Here is a 23,062-nt window from a genome sequence, read left to right as displayed (position 1 = left end):
AACTGCTCTCATTAATAAACGGTCACAACGCCCATATAGTACTAGGAACAGAAAGTTGGCTGAAACCAGACGTAAACAGTAATGAAATCCTAAACTCTGATTGGAATGTATACCGCAGAGATAGGCTGGACAGTGAAGGGGGAGGCGTGTTTATAGCGATAAGAAGTGCAATAGTATCGAAGGAAATTGACGGAGATTCGAATTGTGAAATGATTTGGGTGAAGGTCACGGTTAAAGCAGGCTCAGACATGGTAATTGGATGTCTCTATAGGCCCCCGGGCTCAGCAGCTATTGTGGCTCAGCACCTGAAGAATAATTTGGAAAATATTTCGAGTAGATTTCCCCACCATGTTATAGTCCTGGGTGGAGATTTTAATTTGCCGGATATAGACTGGGAGACTCAAACGTTCATAACGGGTGGCAGGGACAAAGAATCCAGTGAAATATTTTTAAGTGCTTTATCTGAAAACTACCTTGAGCAGTTAAACAGAAAACCGACTCGTGGCGATAATATATTAGACCTTCTGGTGACAAACAGACCCGAACTATTTGAATCAGTTAATGCAGAACAGGGAATCAGCGATCATAAAGCAGTTACTGCGTCGATGATTTCAGCCGTAAATAGAAATATTAAAAAAGGTAGGAAGATTTTTCTGTTTAGCAAAAGTGACAAAAAGCAGATTACAGAGTACCTGACGGCTCAACACAAAAGTTTTGTCTCAAGTGCAGATAGTGTTGAGGATCAGTGGACAAAGTTCAAAACCATGGTACAATATGCGTTAGATGAGTATGTGCCAAGCAAGATCGTAAGAGATGGAAAAGAGCCACCGTGGTACAACAACCGAGTTAGAAAACTGCTGCGGAAGCAAAGGGAACTTCACAGCAAACATAAACATAGCCAAAGCCTTGCAGACAAACAAAAATTACGCGAAGCGAAATGTAGTGTGAGGAGGGCTATGCGAGAGGCTTTCAATGAATTCGAAAGTAACGTTCTATGTACTGACTTGGCAGAAAATCCTAAGAAATTTTGGTCCTATGTCAAAGCGGTAGGTGGATCAAAACAAAATGTCCAGACACTCTGTGACCAAAATGGTACTGAAACAGAGGATGACAGACTAAAGGCCGAATTACTAAATGTCTTCTTCCAAAGCTGTTTCACAGAGGAAGACTGCACTGTGCTTCCTTCTCTAGATTGTCGCACAGTTGACAAAATGGTAGATATCGAAGTAGACGACAGAGGGATAGAGAAACAATTAAAATCGCTCAAAAGAGGAAAGGCCGCTGGTCCTGATGGGATACCAGTTCGATTTTACACAGAGTACGCGAAGGAACTTGCCCCCCTTCTTGCAGCGGTGTACCGTAGGTCTCTAGAAGAGCGAAGCGTTCCAAAGGATTGGAAAAGGGCACAGGTCATCCCCGTTCTCAAGAAGGGACGTCGAACAGATGTGCAGAACTATAGACCTATATCTCTAACGTCGATCAGTTGTAGAATTTTGGAACACGTATTATGTTCGAGTATAATGTCTTTTCTGGAGACTAGAAATCTACTCTGTAGGAATCAGCATGGGTTTCGAAAAAGACGATCGTGTGAAACCCACCTCGCGCTATTCGTCCACGAGACTCAGAGGGCCTTAGACACGGGTTCACAGGTAGATGCCGTGTTTCTTGACTTCCGCAAGGCGTTTGACACAGTTCCCCATAGTCGTTTAATGAACAAAGTAAGAGCATACGGACTATCAGATCAATTGTGTGATTGGATTGAGGAGTTCCTAGATAACAGAACGCAGCACGTCATTCTCAATGGAGAGAAGTCTTCCGAAGTAAGAGTGATTTCAGGTGTGCCGCAGGGGAGTGTCATAGGACCGTTGCTATTCACAATATACATAAATGACCTGGTGGATGACATCGGAAGTTCACTGAGGCTTTTTGCAGATGATGCTGTGGTGTATCGAGAGGTTGCAACAATGGAAAATTGTACTGAAATGCAGGAGGATCTGCAGCGAATTGACGCATGGTGCACGGAATGGCAATTGAATCTCAATGTAGCGAAGTGTAATGTGATGCGAATACATAGAAAGATAGGTTCCTTATCATTTAGCTACAAAATAGCAGGTCAGCAACTGGAAGCAGTTAATTCCATAAATTATCTGGGAGTACGCATTAGGAGTGATTTAAAATGGAATGATCATATAAAGTTGATCGTCGGTAAAGCAGATGCCAGACTGAGATTCATTGGAAGAATCCTAAGGAAATGCAATCCGACAACAAAGGAAGTAGGTTACAGTACGCTTGTTCGCCCAATGCTTGAATACTGCTCAGCAGTGTGGGATCCGCACCAGGCAGGGTTGATAGAAGAGATAGAGAAGATCCAACGGAGAGCAGCGCGCTTCGTTACAGGATCATTTAGTAATTGCGAAAGCGTTACGGAGATGATAGATAAACTCCAGTGGAAGACTCTGCAGGAGAGACGCTCAGTAGCTTGGTACGGGCTTTTGTTGAAGTTTCGAGAACATACCTTCACCGAAGAGTCAAGCAGTATATTGCTCCCTCCTACGTATATCTCGCGAAGAGACCATGAGGATAAAATCAGAGAGATTAGAGCCCACACAGAAGCATACCGACAATCCTTCTTTCCACGTACAATACGAGACTGGAATAGAAGGGAGAACCGATAGAGGTACTCAGGGTACCCTCCGCCACACACCGTCAGGTGGCTTGCGGAGTACGGATGTAGATGTAGATGTAGAATGCTGAAGCGATGGAAGCAGACGTGCGGTTGTGGCTCCAACAAAGTAAAACATTCTACAGTGACGGTATGAACAAACTGGGCTCTCGTTCCGAGAAGTATGTTCGTCGCCAGGTTGACTGTGTTGAGAAATAAATATCTAGACATTAAGAATAGAGATGTAGAATGTTAATAGTTTTTATTTAAAAAGCCTTAAGACTTTTCACGTAAAAATCTTGGAGGCATTACTTTTCAGCACATTTGCGTACTTTGCAGGGCTACTAGTATATCATTTCCCTATTGTACTTGTAATTGCGCGAGACAGTTCAAAATTTATTAATAATTTTTAGTTATTTCTAGACTACGACTTGTCCCGTAACAGAATATCTTATAAAACGTGAGGGTTGTTCGTCAACAACAATTTTGAGTCCTCAGTTATGTCACGTACGTACGGGCTATATGAGAAACCATTTCTCTGGAGTTATGAAAGATATGTATGATTTCGATTAGACTTCGAGAGATCACTTTGTTTTTTAAAGATCATTGACACATGTTTGAAGGAAGAGCCTACCTAGAAACAATGAGTTAAAATCAAAAGTAATACACGTCTTAATCAATGGAATGACGAAACAAAAACAAAAAAGAAAAGAAAAAAGAAACACATAATAAAAGAATATAAGCCACAGTCAAAAAAAAAAAAATTTCTAACTTTGCTGTCAATAAGTAATTGCATCCACTGAAGTAACTGTGTGGTATTTCAGATCCAGCAGTACGTCAAAGAGCTAAACACTTTGGAATCTCGTCGCGGGCGGAAGCAGCTAGACGTCAACAACGTGGTGTACTGGTTCAAGAATGCGCGAGCCGCGCAGAAGAGAGCAGAACTCCGCAGCATCGGTCCAGGTACGTTCGCTGTTTCATCTGTAACTTCGTGTTGCAGTAGGTGGTGCAGAGCAAGCCCGAAATCCTACAATTTCTCTGCTGATTTTGTGCTGCAATTTTCTCAGTAATAAGATCTCCCTATCCCTGTTATCCTGACTATTGAACTAAAAGACGGTAGGCTTTTGTCACCCATCTTGCTTAGTCTTAGATTTATGCATTACGCTTGATCGTATTTTGTTATGGTCGCTTTAGCTCCTTCATTCATCGAGTGATGATTATGCTTCAGCAGGTCTCACCAGTTTATATTTCGTACGACGATGTATTTTGTATTGCAGTGCCTGGACGCTATTTTATGCTCCACCATAAAGGGTGTTATCACCACTTCATAACATGTGAAATTTTCTTAGAGCAGAACTATTCTTTCTTTCTCTGGAGCCTTTTGGAGTCTTAAGTGTGCGACTCTACTATTTTTTTTAGTAAAATTTCCTTCATATTACATGTTGGACCATACATTCTGAAAACATGTTTGTACAGAAACCTTTGCTGAGAGAAGGAAACCAAGACTCTTTTTTTTTTTCAATGGTCAGGATGTGAAATTAAAGTTGTAAGTTTCATGAAGATTGTGTTAGGATTGGTCCACTCCATTTTCAGCAGGTTTTAGGTATTTGGCTCTAATACCAAATTTTCTGTCATCTGTTGTATTTTGCACAATACCTAACCAAATTACGCCATTTTTCTGTGCTTCCAAACTATAGCAATGTCAGTGCAAAACTGGACTGCATTTGTTTTGAAATTTTGTATTCACTACGGATAAATATTTAACAGAAGTTAAAAAAGTTTGTTACCCTCATAACTATCAGCTCTGAAGCGATTGACGTGAAGTGTTTTCTTCAGTTTAGAAACCGAGTTGAACTCACAAGGGCATAAGTCCGTGGAGTGCAGTAGGTGGTATAGCACTTAGGAGCCCCATCAGTCAAACAAATCAGTAACACCTTGCGCAGTACGTGTCTGAGCACTGTCCTGAAAAATAATAGGTAGGTCCTGAAAAATAGTAGTCAGGTCCTGCAGAAAGTGTCATCACTTCCGTCTCTAAGCTGGTGGTAGGTTGTGTTCCAATAAATGAACAGCATAGAGACAGAAGTGATGACACTTTCTGCAGGATCTGACCATCATTTTGCAGGACAATGCTCAAGCACGTATAGTGCAAGCTTTTACTGATTTTTTTCACTGATGAGGCTGCTAAGTGCTATACCACCTACTGCCCTCCCCGGACTTAAGCCCTCGTAAGTTCAAATCGATTTCCAAACTGAAGGAAATACTTCACCGCATTCGCTTCAGAACTGCTACAAATTCGTCGGCCAATAGACCTCGCCACTCAAACTGTGAACGCAACTGGCACTGCTTAGAGTATCCCACGACTTCCACATCACTGGCAACGGGTTATACACAATGCTGGTAACTACTTTGAAGGTCATTAAAACTGTGAAAAACGTATCTATTTTGTACGAGCTGTAAATAAATAGTCCGCAGTTCGTGGTCGTGCGGTAGCGTTCTCGCTTCCCGCGCCCGGGTTCCCGGGTTCGGTTCCCGGCGGGGTCAGGGATTTTCTCTGCCTCATGATGACTAGGTGTTCTGATGTCCTTAGGTTAGTTAGGTTTAAGTAGTTCTAAGTTCTAGGGGACTGATGACCAAAGCTGTTAAGTCCCATAGTGCTCAGAGCCATCATTTAAAGTTCCAACCCATGTATGTTATCGGCATTATAAACATTCTGCCACTTTTGTTCCTTGACAAGGTTCAAAAACTCTCTGTTGCTGTTGGCTTAACTTTCATACGTGGTTTGTAATTATATGTGACATTTGTTTTAGTACTAAAGCCTTTTAGAGTTAAAATTTGTGCATCACGGTCTGACGGGCCATTCACAGTTACAAGAGGATCGTCTCCACTCAACTCCGACAGCTGGTCACTAACAATTTTTAATAATGATATGCAGCGCAATATATGGCCATAAACTATATCTTTGACGACTGTGGACAATACTACACTTATAAAGATTGTCATTAAAAATGTACGATTAGTCTGCTCTGATTACAGCTACGTATGGAATTAATATTTTGTCCTTGTTTGTACGAGGGCATTTCGAAAAGTAAAGATACAATGGCCTGCAGTCCTTAAATAGAACATTTATTTAGAAAACGTCAGTTACAGCTTATTAACTGGATTATTTGTTATTTTTCGATATAATCACCCCTGTTATCCAAACATTTGGTAAGTCGGTGCACAAGCTTTTGTATCCGACTGTCATAGAAAGTTGCCGCCTGTTGTCGGAACCACATTTCAAATTCATTTTTGATCTCTTCATCGCCATGGAATTATTTTCCATCAAGATGTGACTTCAGGCAACGGAAGACATGGAAGTCGGTGGGCGCAAGGTCCACGCTGCATGGCGGGTGGTCCAATATGTCCAGTTTGAATTGTTTGAGTAGTGCTTTGGTTACGAGCGCTGTGTGAGGCCGAGCGTTGTCACGAAGCAAGCGGACTCCACTTGTCAGCATTCCCCTGCGTTTGTTTTGAATTGCCCTTCGAAGACGTTTAAGTCTGGCAATATGCAGCAGCATTAATTATCGTTCCAGGAGGCATAAATTCAAACAGAAGAATGCCTTGTCTGTCCCAAAAAACAGAAGCTATGATTTTCTTCGCTGAAATGTACGTTTTGCATTTCTTGGCTTTTGGTGAAGTCGAATGACACCATTGCATTGATTGTTGCTTGGATTCAGGTGTATGGTAAGAAACCCATGTCTCGTCACTTGTCACAGTGTGATCAAGGAACTAATCACCTGCTTCAATATAGGGTGTGAGGAAGTCGAGTGCAAAGCCCATCCTTTTCTTTGTGTGTTCTTCCGTTAACAGCTTTGGAACCCAGCGAGCGCACACAATTTACTGTACCCTAACTTGACAGTCACAGTGTCATAAAGAGTTGTCATTGACACGTCCGGTATGATCTGATGCAATTCTTCCAATGTGAGACGTCTATTTGCACGAACCGCTTCCTCCGTTCTCCGAAGAAGGGCATCAGAGAACACAGATTTCCGACCTGTTCTTTGTTCGTCATGAACATCGGTCCTACCTTCAGAGAAATGACGACGCCATTTCGTTACATTTTGTCGATTCATAATGTCCCATAAACAGAAACAATTTCTTTGTGAATATCCGCTGGTCGCTGACCTTTTGCATGAAGAAAACGTATGACGGAGCGCACTTCGCATTTGGCGGGCTTCTGCATCGACGCAGTCATTTTGAACACCACCTACTCCAACCAGAAGCAACGTTCAACTGCCGAACGACGGCGAGCAGAAAGCTAACGGTTCAAGGTCAACACCACTGTTGCCAACTTGCTCGCCAAAACTATTCTGTTCCTCTGGCGTACGGTGTATCTTTAGTTTCTGAAATACTCTCGTATCTCGAAAGCCAGGTACTTAATATTAACGGAGCGAGGTGGATCAGTGGCATTCGGGAGAACGACGGTTCAATCCCGCCATCCAGATTTAGGTTTTCCATGATTTCCCTAAATCGTTCCAGGCAAATGCCGGGATGGTTCCTTTGAAAGGACACGGCCGACTTCCTTGCCCTTCCTTCCGTAATCCGATTAGATCGATGACCTCGCTGTCTGGTCTCCCCCCCCCCCCCCCAAAAAAAAGAACTTAATTTTATATAATTATAAAAATTTTTTCTTGTTGAACAGGTATTCTGTCACTGAATGGGTACAACAGCAGCAGCCACAGCCCCCCAGGACCAATGATGAGTGGGGGTGGCAGCACCATGGGCAGCACCAACAAGAGCGAGAGCCCGCCGTTGCACAGCCCTGGCACCAGAGGCCTCCCTCCAAACGCCTACCTGTCGGACAACTCAGCCGGCGGCTCGGACGACGAGGAAGCTGGTCCCCCAGCCAGTCCCGTGGGGCCCCTCTCTCTAACCACAAATGACAGAGCTAGCAGACCCAGCTCTCCTAAAGGACATACAGCCTCACCTGTGCAAGTAAGTACGTGTTCAAAATCACTAGCAATAATTCTTAATTTTTGAACTGCTGGGTTTTATAACAAATATTTTTTTTTCTTTATTACAGAATTTCGCCATTTAAAGACCGCTTAGAACCTAAGACTAAGGTACAAACTATTTTTTTACCTTCCCAGGACTTACTTATGTGTTGGTTGACGGCCTCTTCTGTTCATTTGAAATCACACCCCTAGGTTGTGGAAATTTTGCAGTATTGGTCAGTAGCCCGAAACGTTCCCTATCCTGTAAGCTGTCGTCTGTGATCTTTTTCTTCAAATCCCTTCTTGTCTCTTCAATCCATCTCGCGGTGTTTTTTAACTTTGAAATGAAATCAAAAATTTTCTTCTTTAGCCTATTGCAGTTCATTCTAATACGACCGTAAGACTTTCATCCCTTCTTGCTTATTGTGTCTGTGATTATATCTATGTTTCTGTATAGATCTTAGTTTCTTCTTTTCGTTTATTTGTAATCTTCGTTCTTTTGTGCTCCTAAATTTTTGTTTTCCTTTCCATCTTTTCCAATTCTTCTTGTTCACTTCTTTTATTCTGTGTGAGGCATTCACACTCGTAATGTGCTTCTGCTTAAATTACTGTTGTGTGGTGTTTAATTTGTGCCTGGAATGATAATGATCTTTAATTAAATCGGTTTTGCGTGAGTTTGAGTGCTAATTCCATTTTTTTCATCTCTCTTTACTTGTGATGTAATCCATCAGATTGTATCCATTCTCCCAAATCCTTGAACTTGTCAACTCTTTCGATGTTTCCGTATTGTGTTTGTAAATGTTTTTATCTGTTGTGTTTATGTTCAATGTATTCCGATTTCTCATATGATATATGTAATTCTGCTTTACCTGCAATTTATTGAAGTGTTTCTCTCATTACCTTTGCATCAGTTTTGTCATTACAAATTACTCAATATCGTCAGAAAAAAGGAGACATTTAACATCAGGTTTTCGTTCTCCTTGTCATAGATGGATTCCTTCGCCGTTTATCTCTGGTAATTCTTTAACCCACTGTCTCATTTCCTTGTCTAAGACCAGACTGAATAGATTCAGTGAGAGCCCGTCGCTCTGCCGAACATCTTACCCTAAGAATTTAACTTCGCCCATGAATTCAACGTTCGAAGTTATCTATTCGACTAATTGCCTAGTGGTTTTGTCGATACCTGTTTCTTCCAGTGTTACGAATATTTTCTATAGAACAGTAGGCTTTTTCGAAATCAATGAGTGTAGCCACTAAGTTGCGAATTGTTCTGATCCTGAAGATTTTCTCGGAGATAAAAATTTGCCCTGGGCACTATCTAATTTTTTTCTGAATCTCGGATAGTACTCGCATATTGTTTGTTCTGCTTGGTCGTGGGCGTCTTTCAGTAGAGCTTTGCATATGCGACTGGATGTAGAGATATGCTTCAGTAATTTTTGGTGTCTGTCCTGTCATCCTTATTATGTAGCGGGTGGATTAAGACTTCTTTTCAATGATCAGTTATGCTTCCTTTCTCCCACTAATATTTAATAGCCTTAAAAATGGTTTTAGCTACCCACTTCCCTCCTAGTTTACACATCTCAGCTAATATCTCGTCTTCACCTGGCACTCTATTGTTTTTCAGCTTGCCATTGTATTGTTTAGTTCGATACAGTGACGGTAGCTCTGGAGGAGGATTTTCCTTTTGAGGCTGTCTGAAAATTAGTATGTTAATTCCTCGCAGTTTAGAATATTTTTGAAGTATTTTGCTAGTAACTCGCAGTAACCTAGTCCTCTTCTGAGCCGTACATTCATGATTTCCTCTAACGTTTTGTTTGGTTATTGCCAGATGATGCAGTTGACATGCACGTAGGTATGTATTACGAAAGAGGTCTTCCTTCTCCTTGGTTATTCTCTGAAAAAGGTTGACAGTTTTAAGTCGAACTATTTGCAGAAGTTGTTGATCCTTTCTCCATTTTTATTGCTGCGTTTGTATGCAGGAAAGTTTCATACTATTGCCTTGTATTTCTTTTCTCTGCCGATTTGTGCGTTCAAGCCTCATGAAAGTAGTTTCATGTGTTGTTTTGGTATTTCTGACGTCTGATTTTCTACTTTTCCCGAAACTGCCCCTGTTTGTTGATCTAAACGAGAGGATAGAGATTCGCTCCAACGAGGATGCAAAATTTATTGAGGTTTCTTTTAAAATCCATTTGACAATGGAAGCTGTCCCGGGCATGGTGACTTTGTTTATTATTTGTTGTCTGTTTCCCTTTATAGATCCCGTAGCCCTCTGATTCAAATGCATTCTCATCTCCGTATGTGGAGTCCTGAAGTGCTAGTATGACTGTGTTTAGTGTGTTTCATCCATATAGAAGATCGTTTTAAAAATTAACTTAAAGGAATAACAAATCAGTCTGCATGTATACTCTCGAACCATTCAAGATGATCCATTACTAAGATGCTGAAGTTGGGCGTTATTTCATAGTTTATAGATTTGATGTACCGGGTGATCAAAAAGTCAGTATAAATTTGAAAACTGAATAAATCACGGAATGATGTAGAGAGAGAGGTACAAATTGACATACATGCTTGGAATGACATGGGGTTTTATTAGAACCATAAAAATAGAAGCGTTCAAAAAATGTCCGACAGATGGCACTTCATCTGATCAGAATAGCAATAATCAGCAGAACAAAGTAAGACAAAGCAAAGATGATGTTCTTTACAGGAAATGCTCATTATGTTCACCATCATTCCTCAACAATAGCTGTAGTCGAAGAATAATGTTGTGAACAGCACTGTGAAGCATGTTCGGAGTTAAGGTGAGACATTGGCGTCGGATGTTGTCTTTCAGCATCCCTAGAGATGTCGATCACGATACATTTGCGACTTCAGGAGACCCCAAAGCCAATAATCACACGGACTGAGGTCTGGGGACCTGGGAGGCCAAGCACGACGAAAGTGGTGGCTGAGCACACGATCACCACCAAACGACGCACGCAAGAGATCTTTCACGCGTCTAGCAATATGTGGTCGAGCGCCATCCTGCATAAACATCGTACGTTCCAGCAGATGTTTATTAGCCAGGCTGGGGATGATGGGATTCTGTAACATATCGGCGTCACGGTAGCACTCACTGACGTTTTGCTGGCCAACGCCATTTGTCGGACATTTTGTGAACTTTGTTTTTTTTTGGTTCTAATAAAACTCCATGTCATTCCAAGCATGTGTGTAAATTTTTACCTCTCTATTCACATCATTCCGTGGTTTATTAAGCTTTCAAATTTATACTGACTTTTTGATCACCCGGTATTTAAATTGCGTGTATACCATTTCTTCCAATGAGGAAGTAAATCACCTTTTGAGAAATTCAGCTGACTTCTCCATTGCATTACACACGCTGTGTCAATGCCTGAATGGTTAAGTAACAGGGTGACAAAAATTTTAAAAAATCTGTGGCACATACTTATATTACTGTTCAAACCAGTCAAATTGGGGTATTCGTCGCACATGTTCAGACTGGTTCAATTTCTGGGACTTACTTCTTCTTCATTATTAGCCATCATCACATTACAAGTTTCATCACATGGGAAACTTCCACGGGTGGTTAAATGAGCACCGCGATGGAATTATTAGAATGAGACGGAAATCGGTAGATCTGATATACCTGGGCAGACAAACAGACAATTACAATGTCCGAAAAGTTGCATGATTTGTTCAAGAGAAAGAGCTTCACAAATTGAGCAAGTCAGCAACGCGGTGGTCCACCTGTCCACCTTTGATCCTTATGAAAGCAATTATCCGTTTTGGCACTGACTGATATAGTTGTTATATGTCCTCTTCAGGGATCTCGTGCCAAATTATGTCCAACTGGCTTGTTAGATGGTCAAAATCCTGATCTGGTTGGAGGACTCTGCCCATAATGCTTCAAGCGTTCCCAGTTGGGGAGGGATTCGGCGACATTGCTGGACAAGTAGGGTATGGCAAGTTGGAAGGCAAGCAGTAGAAACTCTCACCGTGTGCGGGCGGGCTTTACCTTGCTGGAATGTAAGCCCACAATGGCTTGCTATGAAGGGCAACAAAACGGGGTGTAGAATACCGTCGACGTACAGTAGTGCTGTATGGGTACAGCGGATGACAACCGGAGGGGTCTGACTATGAACAGAAATGGCACCCCATACATAACTCTCGGTTGTCGGGCCTTATGGCAGGCGACAGACAGGTTGGTATCCCAAGGCCATCTGGGACGTCTCCCGCCACAGCTCCGGCCTGTAATCTTATTATCTGGAGCAGCATTATCTTCAGTGATGAACCCATTTCGAACTGACCACATCACCAGCGAGAAAATGGAGAAGCCACGGATAGCTATGGGATACCTACCTAATTCGACCGCCAGACTACCCGGCATCCAGCTATGATGGTCTGGGGTGCCATTTATTTTCACATCATCCAAGACACCCACACAGCTTAGTGATAAGTCAACGATATTCTGCGCCCTCTTTTGTTGATCTACTTGTTAAATCATGCTGGGGCTGTATTTCAGCAAGATAATGCCCGCCCCACACTGCGAGAGTTTCTACTGCTTGTCTTCGTGCTTGCCAAACCCCGCCTAGGCCAGAAAGGTTGTCGGACCTATTCCCAATTGAGAACTGGAGAATTGGAGCATTATAGGCAGGGCCCTCCAACCAGTACGGTATTTAGAAGATCTAACACGCCAATTACACAGAATATGACAGGATATCCCTCAGGAGGACACCCAAAACCATATCAATCAATGCCAAGCCGAGTAGCTGCTTGCGTAAGGTCCAGAGGTGGACCAACGCTTTACTTGCTTGCTCAGTTTTTGAAGCTCTTTCTCTTGGAATCAATAGTCCAGTTCTCCTGAAATAGTAATCATTTGTTTCTCTGCACATGTTCATCATGTCTACTGATTCGTGTAATGCCTTCGCGGTGTATTTTTTTCTTCTTCTTGGAGTGTATTTAGGTTAATTTACCCTACCATGTAAGGGTACATTACGATGTAAGATAATGGGGAACTCCTGGCTTTTATCCTATCATTATGACAGGTAAAGTTCTAACGTATTTAAAAATACTGTATAAGCCACGAAATAAGCTTGACTAATTGTTTGTTGTCACTCCAATGACCAACACTGTTTCATGGCGAATATGATATTAATGGCGAAAAGAATAATATTGCCGTGTGTGTGTGTGTGTGTGTGTGTGTGTGTGTGTGTGGGTGGGTATTTGTGTGTGTGTTTGTGTGTTGTAGGAGATACTTACCACTTAACTAAAGCAGGTAACCTACATGGCAATTATGGAAACAGGTTTGCTTTTAAACTACCGAAAGAGGAATCTGCTGTATGTGCTATGCGTATACAATATACTTTTCTGCTTCAGTTATGAGATTATACCCCTTCTCAAAGCTCATAGCAACTGATCAAGACGGTCCCTAATTGTTCCACGCTGTGCATGAGAGCGAAAATCATGGTCGCGTTCTACCCCAAAGGAGTGCGATCCCGTTCAGTGGGGCTGCTACCCTTCCTTGTCCTCAGGGAAGTGTTGAAGCGTCCCAGAGGTGACAGCGTTATCAAAGAATGTTACAAACGTAGCCCTCTTGCTCATCGTACCTCTATCTGTAGTTTCCAACCGCGAAATATGTGGAAATCAACGCCCTTGAGAAAGGGGTGGTTTCATTTATGATCTTTTTGGTATCCCCTGACACCTTCTCGTGTCGATTCTGAGCGTCGAGTGTGTCTGAAGTGTTACCCTCGGTCACTCACAAGCAAATTATGATTTCAGTGCTAGGTGTCAAGTTCTGACCTGAGTGGCAGAGACGTCAGAAGGAGTGAAGAAGTGAAATGTGGGTAAGAGAGGGGGGGGGGGGGGGGGGTTGGACCGTGAGATCTTCACAAGGGATGATAAGTCCTCGGGGATTTTGGGCGGAACTGTGGTGAAATTGGATGCCAGTGTGACACCATTAACCCACCTCACACCTCGTATGAACTTCTGAGCTCAGGTCTTATTGTGCACGTGTGTCGACACTTTCCTGTTACGAGCGCCGCCTAGCCCGAGGATCATGTCGCAGGGCACATTATTACAGAGGAAGACGGTAGGCACCTTGGAGCCAAATTTCAAACTCAGGCGTGCAATGGAGACTGTTACGGGGTTTCGAAAACGTTTCCCCTTAATAATGTACTTTTCCTGCATTTCCGGTTTTACATGAACCTTGACTTGGGATGCTAATTTTATAACGTGTCTTATTTCGACTAGTTCTATTTGTTTACTTTAATACAAATTTCTCGTACTTATGGCATTATACATGAATTTTTGATTGTTTTTAAAAAATTAATAAATGGTACTACATTTTATATGTGTGTTGAAATAATGAAAAAATTGCTTTTTATTTAATATCATTGAATATATATATATATCGCCCGTCCCTCCCTCTGTCTGGTTTGCACCGATTACCGATAGATCAGTTTCAGTAATTGCTAAGACGATAACAGAAAGTATATAATCAACAATTTTTTAAATGGTTTGGGGCCTAATCATTAGCCTTTTATGCATACACTGACACCGGCTGAAAGTACCTTTCTTCATAATTTCCATCATGCGTTAATTTTTGAATTTTTTTAACTAATGTTTCATAACACGCATCGTCCTTTCAGAATCTATATGTTACAGTGGAATTTATCTTCCAGTCACTAGGTAACCATTCATATGATTTCTTCCATTCCTACATCACTAAGCGTTTTGGCATTGCGGTCAACACACGATGGTCACTGTTAAGGAACAAACAGGGACCAAAAACTGAACTGAAAGCTACTTATATCCACTCAGTGAAAAATTAATATCTGAACGGCAATGATAGTTCTGACAGGTGATTGTTTCCGCCAAAATTGAAAGCGAACTGCGTGTTTCCGTTCGGTTGCTCCCCCAGATTGGTCTCATTCAAAAGAGGAATGAATAATCAAACTAACTCACAAAATTACAACCAACCGAAACGACTGTTTTCGTTCAGTCGTTCCAATCGCTAAGAAAATGATCAGTGCAGAACTGCCTCCGTTTCACTGAATCAGAAAATTTGTTGGTCATTCCCAGGTTTTACATTTTTGCAGTCGCACATTCAATTACAATTCACATCTAACTTCAATTTTACCCACGTTGAACATAATCATTGACACTTAGGTCATGAGATGCAGGCAAATCTACCAAAAGCGTGAAACCCTATGAAACGGAACTCTTTTTTCGGCATAAGTTTCTAAAGAGAAAGCTCCTAGTCTCAAATTCGTCTTAAATCTGTACAAAAGTGTCTTAAAATTACGTTGTTTCTGCTTAACATAGGCATGATCTCTGACTACGGCCTTCAAATAATCTTATGCTTTTTTTTCCCTGTAGATGGACAACATTAAGCAAGAGCCTCCAGATGAAGTCCCATCTCCTCCCGCTGGTAACAACAATAACTGCAGCAATGACAACACTCACAATAACAACAACAATTTGAAGGAGTGTGATGACATGACAGAGGGTGATGAAGAGGATGAAGATGAAGAGATGGATGAACTAGAAGAGCGAAGGAAGGATGAACTTTGTCCCCAAGAGCATGATTTGCGACGTATTCAGCAGTTTCACAGTCCCAGTCCAACTGAGCAGATGGGGCCCCGTATTCATGGACATGGTAACCCACCACACAGCCTAGGATTTCCTTTGGTGTCAAATTCAATGTTCTCCCACAGTATCATGTACATGAGTCACTATTTGCCTGGACTGTCTCAACCACATCATGGTCTTGGTCCACCAGGTACTCCACCGACATCACAGGTGTCAGCTCCTCCAGCCAGTAGCAGCAGTGGACTTAACTTATCAGCATTATCAGCATCTGCGGATGAGAGACGTAAGCGTAATCGCACTTTCATTGACCCAGTGACGGAAGTACCACGGCTCGAGCAATGGTTTGCACTGAACACTCACCCCTCGCACAACCTTATTCTGAAGTATACTGAGGAGCTAAATCGCATGCCTTACAGGCAGAAATTTCCAAAACTAGAACCAAAAAATGTGCAGTTTTGGTTCAAGAATCGAAGGGCCAAGAACAAGAGACTCAAAATGTCATTGTTTGATACTCCTCCTCCTGGAAGTCACCAGTACAGACATCAGTCACCACCTGGTCATGAATAAATTTACTCATTGTATTTATTAACTGTTGAAAATTGAACATTGTTCTCTACCAAGTGGTAAGGACCAAGTAGAGATTTATCTCATGTTAAAATATTTGTTGATTCTCATTACTATATGTGCCAGTGAGAATGGGACAGCTCCTCTATAAACTTAATGGAGAGGTGTTTTTGGTATTAATGCCTTAAATTCAGTTTGTAATGAAATGCAAAGGAGTTTAAATGGTGTATAAAGACTGGCAGCTAACTACCTCTGGTGAGTGAGTGACATATTTAACAAGATTTTGTGCAGTCTCCTCTGTGAATGTCTTGTAGAAGAACTGTTTCAATACTCTCATGAAATGCCATTCTCAGTATTAAAGTTTCATTATGTCACTGAGAGCAATGTACTTAGACCCACATCTTGTTAAAATTTTAAGCTTTTTATCTTTTTATGACTGCTACATTTAAATTCACGAATATTTAACTTTCTCAATGTTGTTGTTTATGTTTATCTCACTTGTGAAATTTACTTTTTATGTAGGTGTTTAGCTTTGTGAGATACTTAGTTCTTTGTTATAATTTTGAAATGTTTTAATGTGGAAATTGAATGAAATTTTCATGTGTTACTATTATCAAATACATACATTTTACATGGATTTCATATATTATCAGTCACTGTAGACAGGCACTGAACAAGTTGAATCCTCAAATTTGTAACAATAATGAATATTCCATAGCTGCAAATAAAAGTCATATGCAAAATTGTGTAATTACAGGTATGGGTTGGACTGAGTATAAAATTCTGTTGCTGTTTTCATGTGAAATGTCACCAAGATGTATTCAAACTTTTATCAGCCAACATAAATGATTTATAGTTTGACTTACCAAATATACTAGAAGCAAGTTCCTTGCACCTGTTTATAACTCAACTATCTTGTCTGAGTTATTGTAATTTAAAATTAGTTATATGCATGTTTCAAGATTATTGTGCAAATATTGAAACCAAAGATTGAGTTTTTTACAAAACCTGTATAGTGTATGTGGATTATTCTACAGGAATAAACATACTGAGAACTAAACATTGCATTATGTCAAAGTTGCTAAGGTTTATTTCAGTAATATAGCACTGGTATTATTTTGCTTATATAACCACAGTATTTACTTATATTAAAAAAATAAAATAACACTTTGACACCCTCACAATGAAGCACATAAAACATTTTGGTATAGACATCGACAGTGTCACTAGTAATATTGTGGTATAACTGACAGAAATACGGCAGTCTTTTTATTTTTTAACCTGTGACAACTTGCCACTAGTTACACAGCAAGCTGTGATATGTAAAGGAGATGCAGACAATTGTGACCTTACTATATTATTAGTGACAAACAGATATTCATTATATTTTTCAAATGTGGGACTATGCGAATGATTTTCTAGATTTATACCATTGGTTGAGATTAACATGGCTGTTAATCATGTCCGGAGGGAGGGATGATGGTAGGGTAGGGAGCAATCACAAGTGTAGTTGTTTAAAGATAAAAGTATGTAATGTATTTTTTTATTATATGTTCAGCCTCAGTTCAGACAAATGTTGCCATTAACAGTTTTTACTTATTTCCCAATGGTAATGATACTACCTGTATGGCCTGATGCTGAAATGCTTAAACACACACACACACACACACACACACACACACACACACACACACACACACACACACTGTCTCTCTCTCTCTCTCTCTCTCTCTCTCTCTCTCTCTCTCTCTCTCTCTCTCTCTCTCCTTCAACAACATCATGTTTGTCTCAGTAGGTGAGTCTTTAAGAGTGAACAGGCATAGCTACACAGTACTTACATAACCAGTACAATAATATTTTACAGTTCTTTCACTTAAAAGAAGCTAGCTCTGAATTATTATGGTTATTTTATTGCTTGGTTGTCGAAACTAAAACTTTCTTCTTTATTGTCTATTTGTGGCTCTGATTGCATACTCTTATTATTCATTACAGTCCATACTGCTTGCTAAAATTTGTGTAGTTTCCACCTTGTTTTAGTGAAGGTCTTATTTTGTTTGTGTACACTGCTCCAGTTTCCTGTTCATATACATCATCTGCCATCTGTTTCTCTTTTGTCAACCAGCCTTTTATAGCACTTCTAATTAAGAAAAATAGTACAGTCATTAAGATGTAGGACACTATGCTCATACTTGTTATGTGGAGGCCAAATTCTTTATTTGATTGCCCAAACTCAGCTTTCAGTATTATCTCTAAAGCATGGCATTTGCTCGCTGAGTCATGTTCGTGCTGTGTCTATAAGACTCAGAGAGGGTTGGCACAGGAGATGAGGCACAAAATTTACAATTATGGGAGCACTGGAACACAGTCACCATCTAGCAACCCCAATTTTCCTCCATACTTCCTAAAAGCACTAAATATGACTTCTTGTGCTAAACCACAGCAGAGGCCTGCCTCTACCCCCCCCTCCCCCCTCTCTTGTTTAGCTTGAGTTACTACTTTAATCCAGTTTGTACTATGGTCAACATGGTGTTCATTATAAAAATGTTTCCTCCCATCTTTCCAATGACTGGATCCTTAATGAAATGTATTTGCAAAACTAGTGCCTAATAGCTCCAGCAAGTCAGATCATATTAGTATTTAGGGGTAAATTAAGAAGTGATATGAAATGGGATGATCACAAGAAACAAGCAACATGGAAGGGAAAGGGAGACATGAATTTGTTGGAAGGGTTTGGGCAGAAAACCACATACAAGACTGTAGTCTGCTGGTAGACATGGGAGCTGCCATTGAATGAATTCAGAGGCACGATGCTAGGCTAGTATTAAGGTGGTGTAGCTAATATGAGAGTGTAACTGAAATGTTTGGCAAACTTACATGAGAATTCTTGGAAGAAAGACAATATAGATCCCATCAAACAATGTTGGAAATATTTAGAGAAGCTATTGAGGAAGAAGTCTGTGTCACCATTATCCTGCCACCATTGTATGTCTCTCATAAGTATCATGAGAAATTAAGAGCCCATACAGATGCACATAGATAATCATTTCTCTCTTGCTCAGTAGGCAGACAGAATAGAACATACAATCGCTACATCTAGATCTACATCTACATCTGTACATTACAAGCCAACTGATGGTGCATGGTGGAGGATACACCCCCATTTTTTTCTGTTCAGTTACAAAATGCTTTGCATGAAGGACGATTGCCAGTAAGCCTCCATGTGGGCTCTAATCTCTCTCTAATTTTAACTTCATTGTTTTTTTGTGAGATAGACGATAATTTGGGGTGAAACTGACCAAAAACATTAGTTTTTAAAAGACGTATCATCCATTTACTGTAGTTATATCACAACACAAACTATGAGTGTTAACTGTATAACTTCAATGATGGTGTATTCATTTTATTTTTTATTCATAATTGCACTTACTATTTTAATTTAATTGTTGATCTGTTTCACGTTGGAAGATGGTGTGAATCCGATCATTAATTTTGGTGTGTTTATAATATGTTACATTTTCTGGCCTAAACAAGTTTTCATAAGTACATGAAGTTCAACATTACTGCGATAAAAATACTTGCATTCAGGAAATTTCACAAATATAAGTTCCAGTGATTATATGCCACTGTGGACATCAAAGGTATTATTCAATATTATAATCCTTATAATTACCGCGTCTTCTGTTACCGGAAACCTAAAGGAAACTTTACCATTGAGAACTTTTCTTTCAGAAACAATTTGACTGCCATTACATTGATCGATTAGTCCACGGGCGTACTGCCGGTTCCTAATGTACAACGAGTAAAATATTTTGACTGCCATATGTATCGCCATTGTCAAGTACGGTGAATAATTTTTTTTTTTTTTTTCCATCCCGGAACTGACCTTTCGAGGGTGCACTGGTGACCTATATCCCCTACCCAACAGAACCGTTCACTCTGCCGGAGGGTGCTAGTCGGCAGTCGTGGAGGCGATTTCTTCGCCGTCTCTGGTGACGTCGTCGTAGTTGCTGTGTCTCCGCTCTGACCACCAGAACGTTGTATTTGCTGACTGTGTTCTTAATTAGTCCGAGTGCTGCATCGCGCGACCTCAGGAGACCAGTTCGTCAGCGCACCTGATGCTGGCTACATGACTGATCTCCGAAATATTGTGCCCTTTGGACACAACGAACCAGCAGTAAAGACGTGGACTATTCGATCAACACACACACACTAGGAGAAATTGAAGCACCACATTAAAGATATTATCAACTTTAACTGCAAAACACTTGAAACTTCTTTTCATAGGGCATTTGACTGCGGTGAAATCATTTTTTTAGAATTATAATCCAAGATAGACACAAAGCCCACACATACCACAACAGTACAAGTTTGTGTGCAACTAGTTCCACAGTTAATGCGGTATTGAAGAAATGTAAATGAGGTAAAAGAAGTTATCCAGATAGTTAAAGGGGATGAAGATTTGTGATGGGGGACCGCAATTCAGCTATTCGGTAGAAGGAAAAGGGAGAGATGGAAAAATAGTAGATGAATATGGTCTGGGGGAAGGACTGAAAGAGGCAAATGAATGAGAGAAAGTAGAATTTTGCACAGAGCATAAACTAAGTCATCCCTAACACCTGGTTTAAGAGTCATGAAAGGGGACTATGTACAAGAGACCTGGAGACATTGGAAGGTTTCAGACAGACTGTATAATGGCAAGAAAGAGACCTACAGGACCATATTTTAAACTGTAAGCCTTTTCCAGGGACAGATGTGGACTCGGATTGCAATTTGTTTTTTTTTTTTTTTCGAGCTCTAGATTAAAACTGAAGAAATTGCAAGAAAGTAGGAAATTAAAGAGATGGGACCTACAAAAGTTGAAAGAACCAGAGGGTGTTGAGAATTTGAGGAAGCATTAGGCTACAGTTGACTAGGACGGGGGAAAGGAATACAATAGAAGACGGATGGGTAGCTTTTGAAGGCAGCAGAGGACCAAATAGGTTAAAAGTTAAGGCCTCGTAAAATTCCTTGGATAATTCAGATACGCTGAATTTAACTGACGAAAGCAGAAAATACAAAAATGCAGTAAATGAAGCAGGCGAAACGGAATACAAACGTCTAAAGAATGTTGACAGGAAATGCTAAATGGCTAAGCAGGAATGGCTAGAGGACAAATGTAAGCATTCACAAGCATATTTCTCGAGGGGAAAGATACATACCGCCTACAAGAAAAGATAAAGAGGCCATTGGAGTTAAGGGAAGTAGCTGAATGGATATCAAGAGCTCAAATGGAAAACTAGTCCTAAGGAAAGGAGGAGTGAAAGGAGTATACAGGGTGTTACAAAAAGGTACGGCCAAACTTTCAGGAAACATTCATCACATACAAAGAAAGAAAATATGTTATGTGGACATGTGTTCGAAAACGCTTAATTTCCATGTTAGAGCTCTTTTAGTTTCGTCAGTATATACTGTACTTCGTCGATTCACCGCCAGTTGGCCCAGTTGAAGGAAGGTAATGTTGACTTCGGTGCTTGTGTTGAAATGCGACTCATTGCTCTACAGTACTAGCATCAAGCACATCAGTACGTAGCATCAGTAGGTTAGTGTTCATCACGAATGTGGTTTTGCAGTCAGTGCAATGTTTACAAATGCGGAGTTGGAAGATGCCCATTTTATGTATGGATTAGCACGGGGCAATAACCGTGGCGCGGTACGTTTGTATCTTGACAGATTTCCAGATCGAAGGTGTCCCGACAGGAAGACGTTCGAAGTAACTGATCGGCGTCTTAGGGAGCACGGAACATTCCAGCCTATGACTCGCGACTGGGGAAGACCTAGAACGACGAGGACACCTGCAATGGACGAGGCAATTCTTCGTGCAGTTGACGATAACCCTAATGTCAGCGTCAGAGAAGTTGCTGGTGCACAAGGTAACGTTGACCACGTCACTGTATGGAGAGTGCTACGGGAGAACCAGTTGTTTCCGTACCATGTACAGCGTGTGCAGGCACTATCAGCAGCTGATTGGCCTCCACGGGTACACTTGTGAGAATGGTTCATTCAAGAATGTGTCAATCCTCATTTCAGTGTAGATGTTCTCTTTACGGATGAGGCTTCATTACAACGAGATCAAATTGTAAATTTTCACAATCAACATGTGTGGGCTGACGAGAATCCGCACGCAATTGTGGAATCAAGTCATCAACACAGATTTTCTGTGAACGTTTGGGTAGGCATTGTTAGTGATGTCTTGATTGGGCCCCATGTTCTACCACCTACGCTCAATGGAGTACGTTATCATGATTTCATACGGGATACTCTACCTGTGCTGATAGAACATGTGCCTTTACAAGTACGACACAACACGTGGTTCATGCACGATGGAGCTGCTGCACATTTCAGTCGAAGTGTTCGTACGCTTCTCAACAACAGATTCGGTGACCGATGGATTGGTAGAGGCGGACCAATTCCATGGCCTCCACGCTCTCCTGACCTCAACCCTCTTGACTTTCATTTATGGGGGCATTTGAAAGCTCTTGTCTACGCAACCCCGGTACCAAATGTATAGACACTTCGTGCTCGTATTGTGGACGGCTGTGATACATTACGCTATTCTCCAGGGCTGCATCAGCGCATCAGAGATTCCATGCGACGGAGGGTGGGTGCATGTATCCTCGCTAACGGAGGACATTTCGAACATTTCCTGTAACAAAGTGTTTGAAGTCACGCTGGTACGTTTTGTTGCGGTGTGTTTCCATTCCATGATTAATGTGATTTGAAGAGAAGAAATAAAATGAGCTCTAACATGGAAAGCAAGCATTTCCGGGCGCATGTCCACATAACATATTTTCTTTCTTTGTGTGTGAGGAATGTTTCCTGAAAGTTTGGCCGTACCTTTTTGTAACACTCTGTATAGTGGGGCTATACAAGGGAGATGAACTTGAAGGCAATAGTGTAGAAATGGAAGAGGATGCAGATGGAGAGGAGGTGGGAGATAGATACTACAAGAAGAATTTAACAGAGGGCTGAAAGATCTAAGTTAAAACAAGGTCCGGTAGTAGACGACATTCTGTCAGAGCTACTGGGAGCCTTGGGAGAGCCGGCTATGACAAAACTCTTCCATCTGGTGTCCCAGACGCAGAGACAACTGAAATACCCCCAGACTTCAAGGAGAATGTAATAGTTCCAATTCCAAAGATAGCAGTTCCTGTCAGGTGTGAAAATTACGGAATTAATAAGTAAAAATTGCGATAGGATAATACGATTGTTTACACTGGAATGGAAAAATGGGTAG

At 41.1% G+C, this 23,062-nt stretch overlaps 1 protein-coding gene across 3 annotated transcripts in view; it reads left to right on the top strand.

Annotated features, from left to right (window-relative positions):
- Positions 1-16,856, top strand: part of LOC126279690 (ras guanine nucleotide exchange factor P) — a 564,449-nt gene extending 547,593 nt beyond the window's left edge. The window contains exons 8-10 of one of the 3 annotated variants that reach the window (XM_049979700.1): positions 3,487-3,625; positions 7,344-7,636; positions 15,013-16,856. In XM_049979700.1, the coding sequence (XP_049835657.1) occupies positions 3,487-3,625; positions 7,344-7,636; positions 15,013-15,792 (1,212 nt within the window). In that variant the 3' untranslated portion in view covers positions 15,793-16,856. The remainder of the gene's footprint in view (positions 1-3,486; positions 3,626-7,343; positions 7,637-15,012) is intronic. The other 2 variants (XM_049979701.1, XM_049979699.1) reach the window with 2 other exon arrangements.
- Positions 16,857-23,062: the final 6,206 nt, after the last annotated feature.

This window comes from Schistocerca gregaria, chromosome 1, assembly GCF_023897955.1.
Source record: "Schistocerca gregaria isolate iqSchGreg1 chromosome 1, iqSchGreg1.2, whole genome shotgun sequence".
Taxonomy (NCBI): Eukaryota; Metazoa; Arthropoda; class Insecta; order Orthoptera; family Acrididae; genus Schistocerca; species Schistocerca gregaria.
This window is presented reverse-complemented; position numbering and strand designations above follow the sequence as displayed.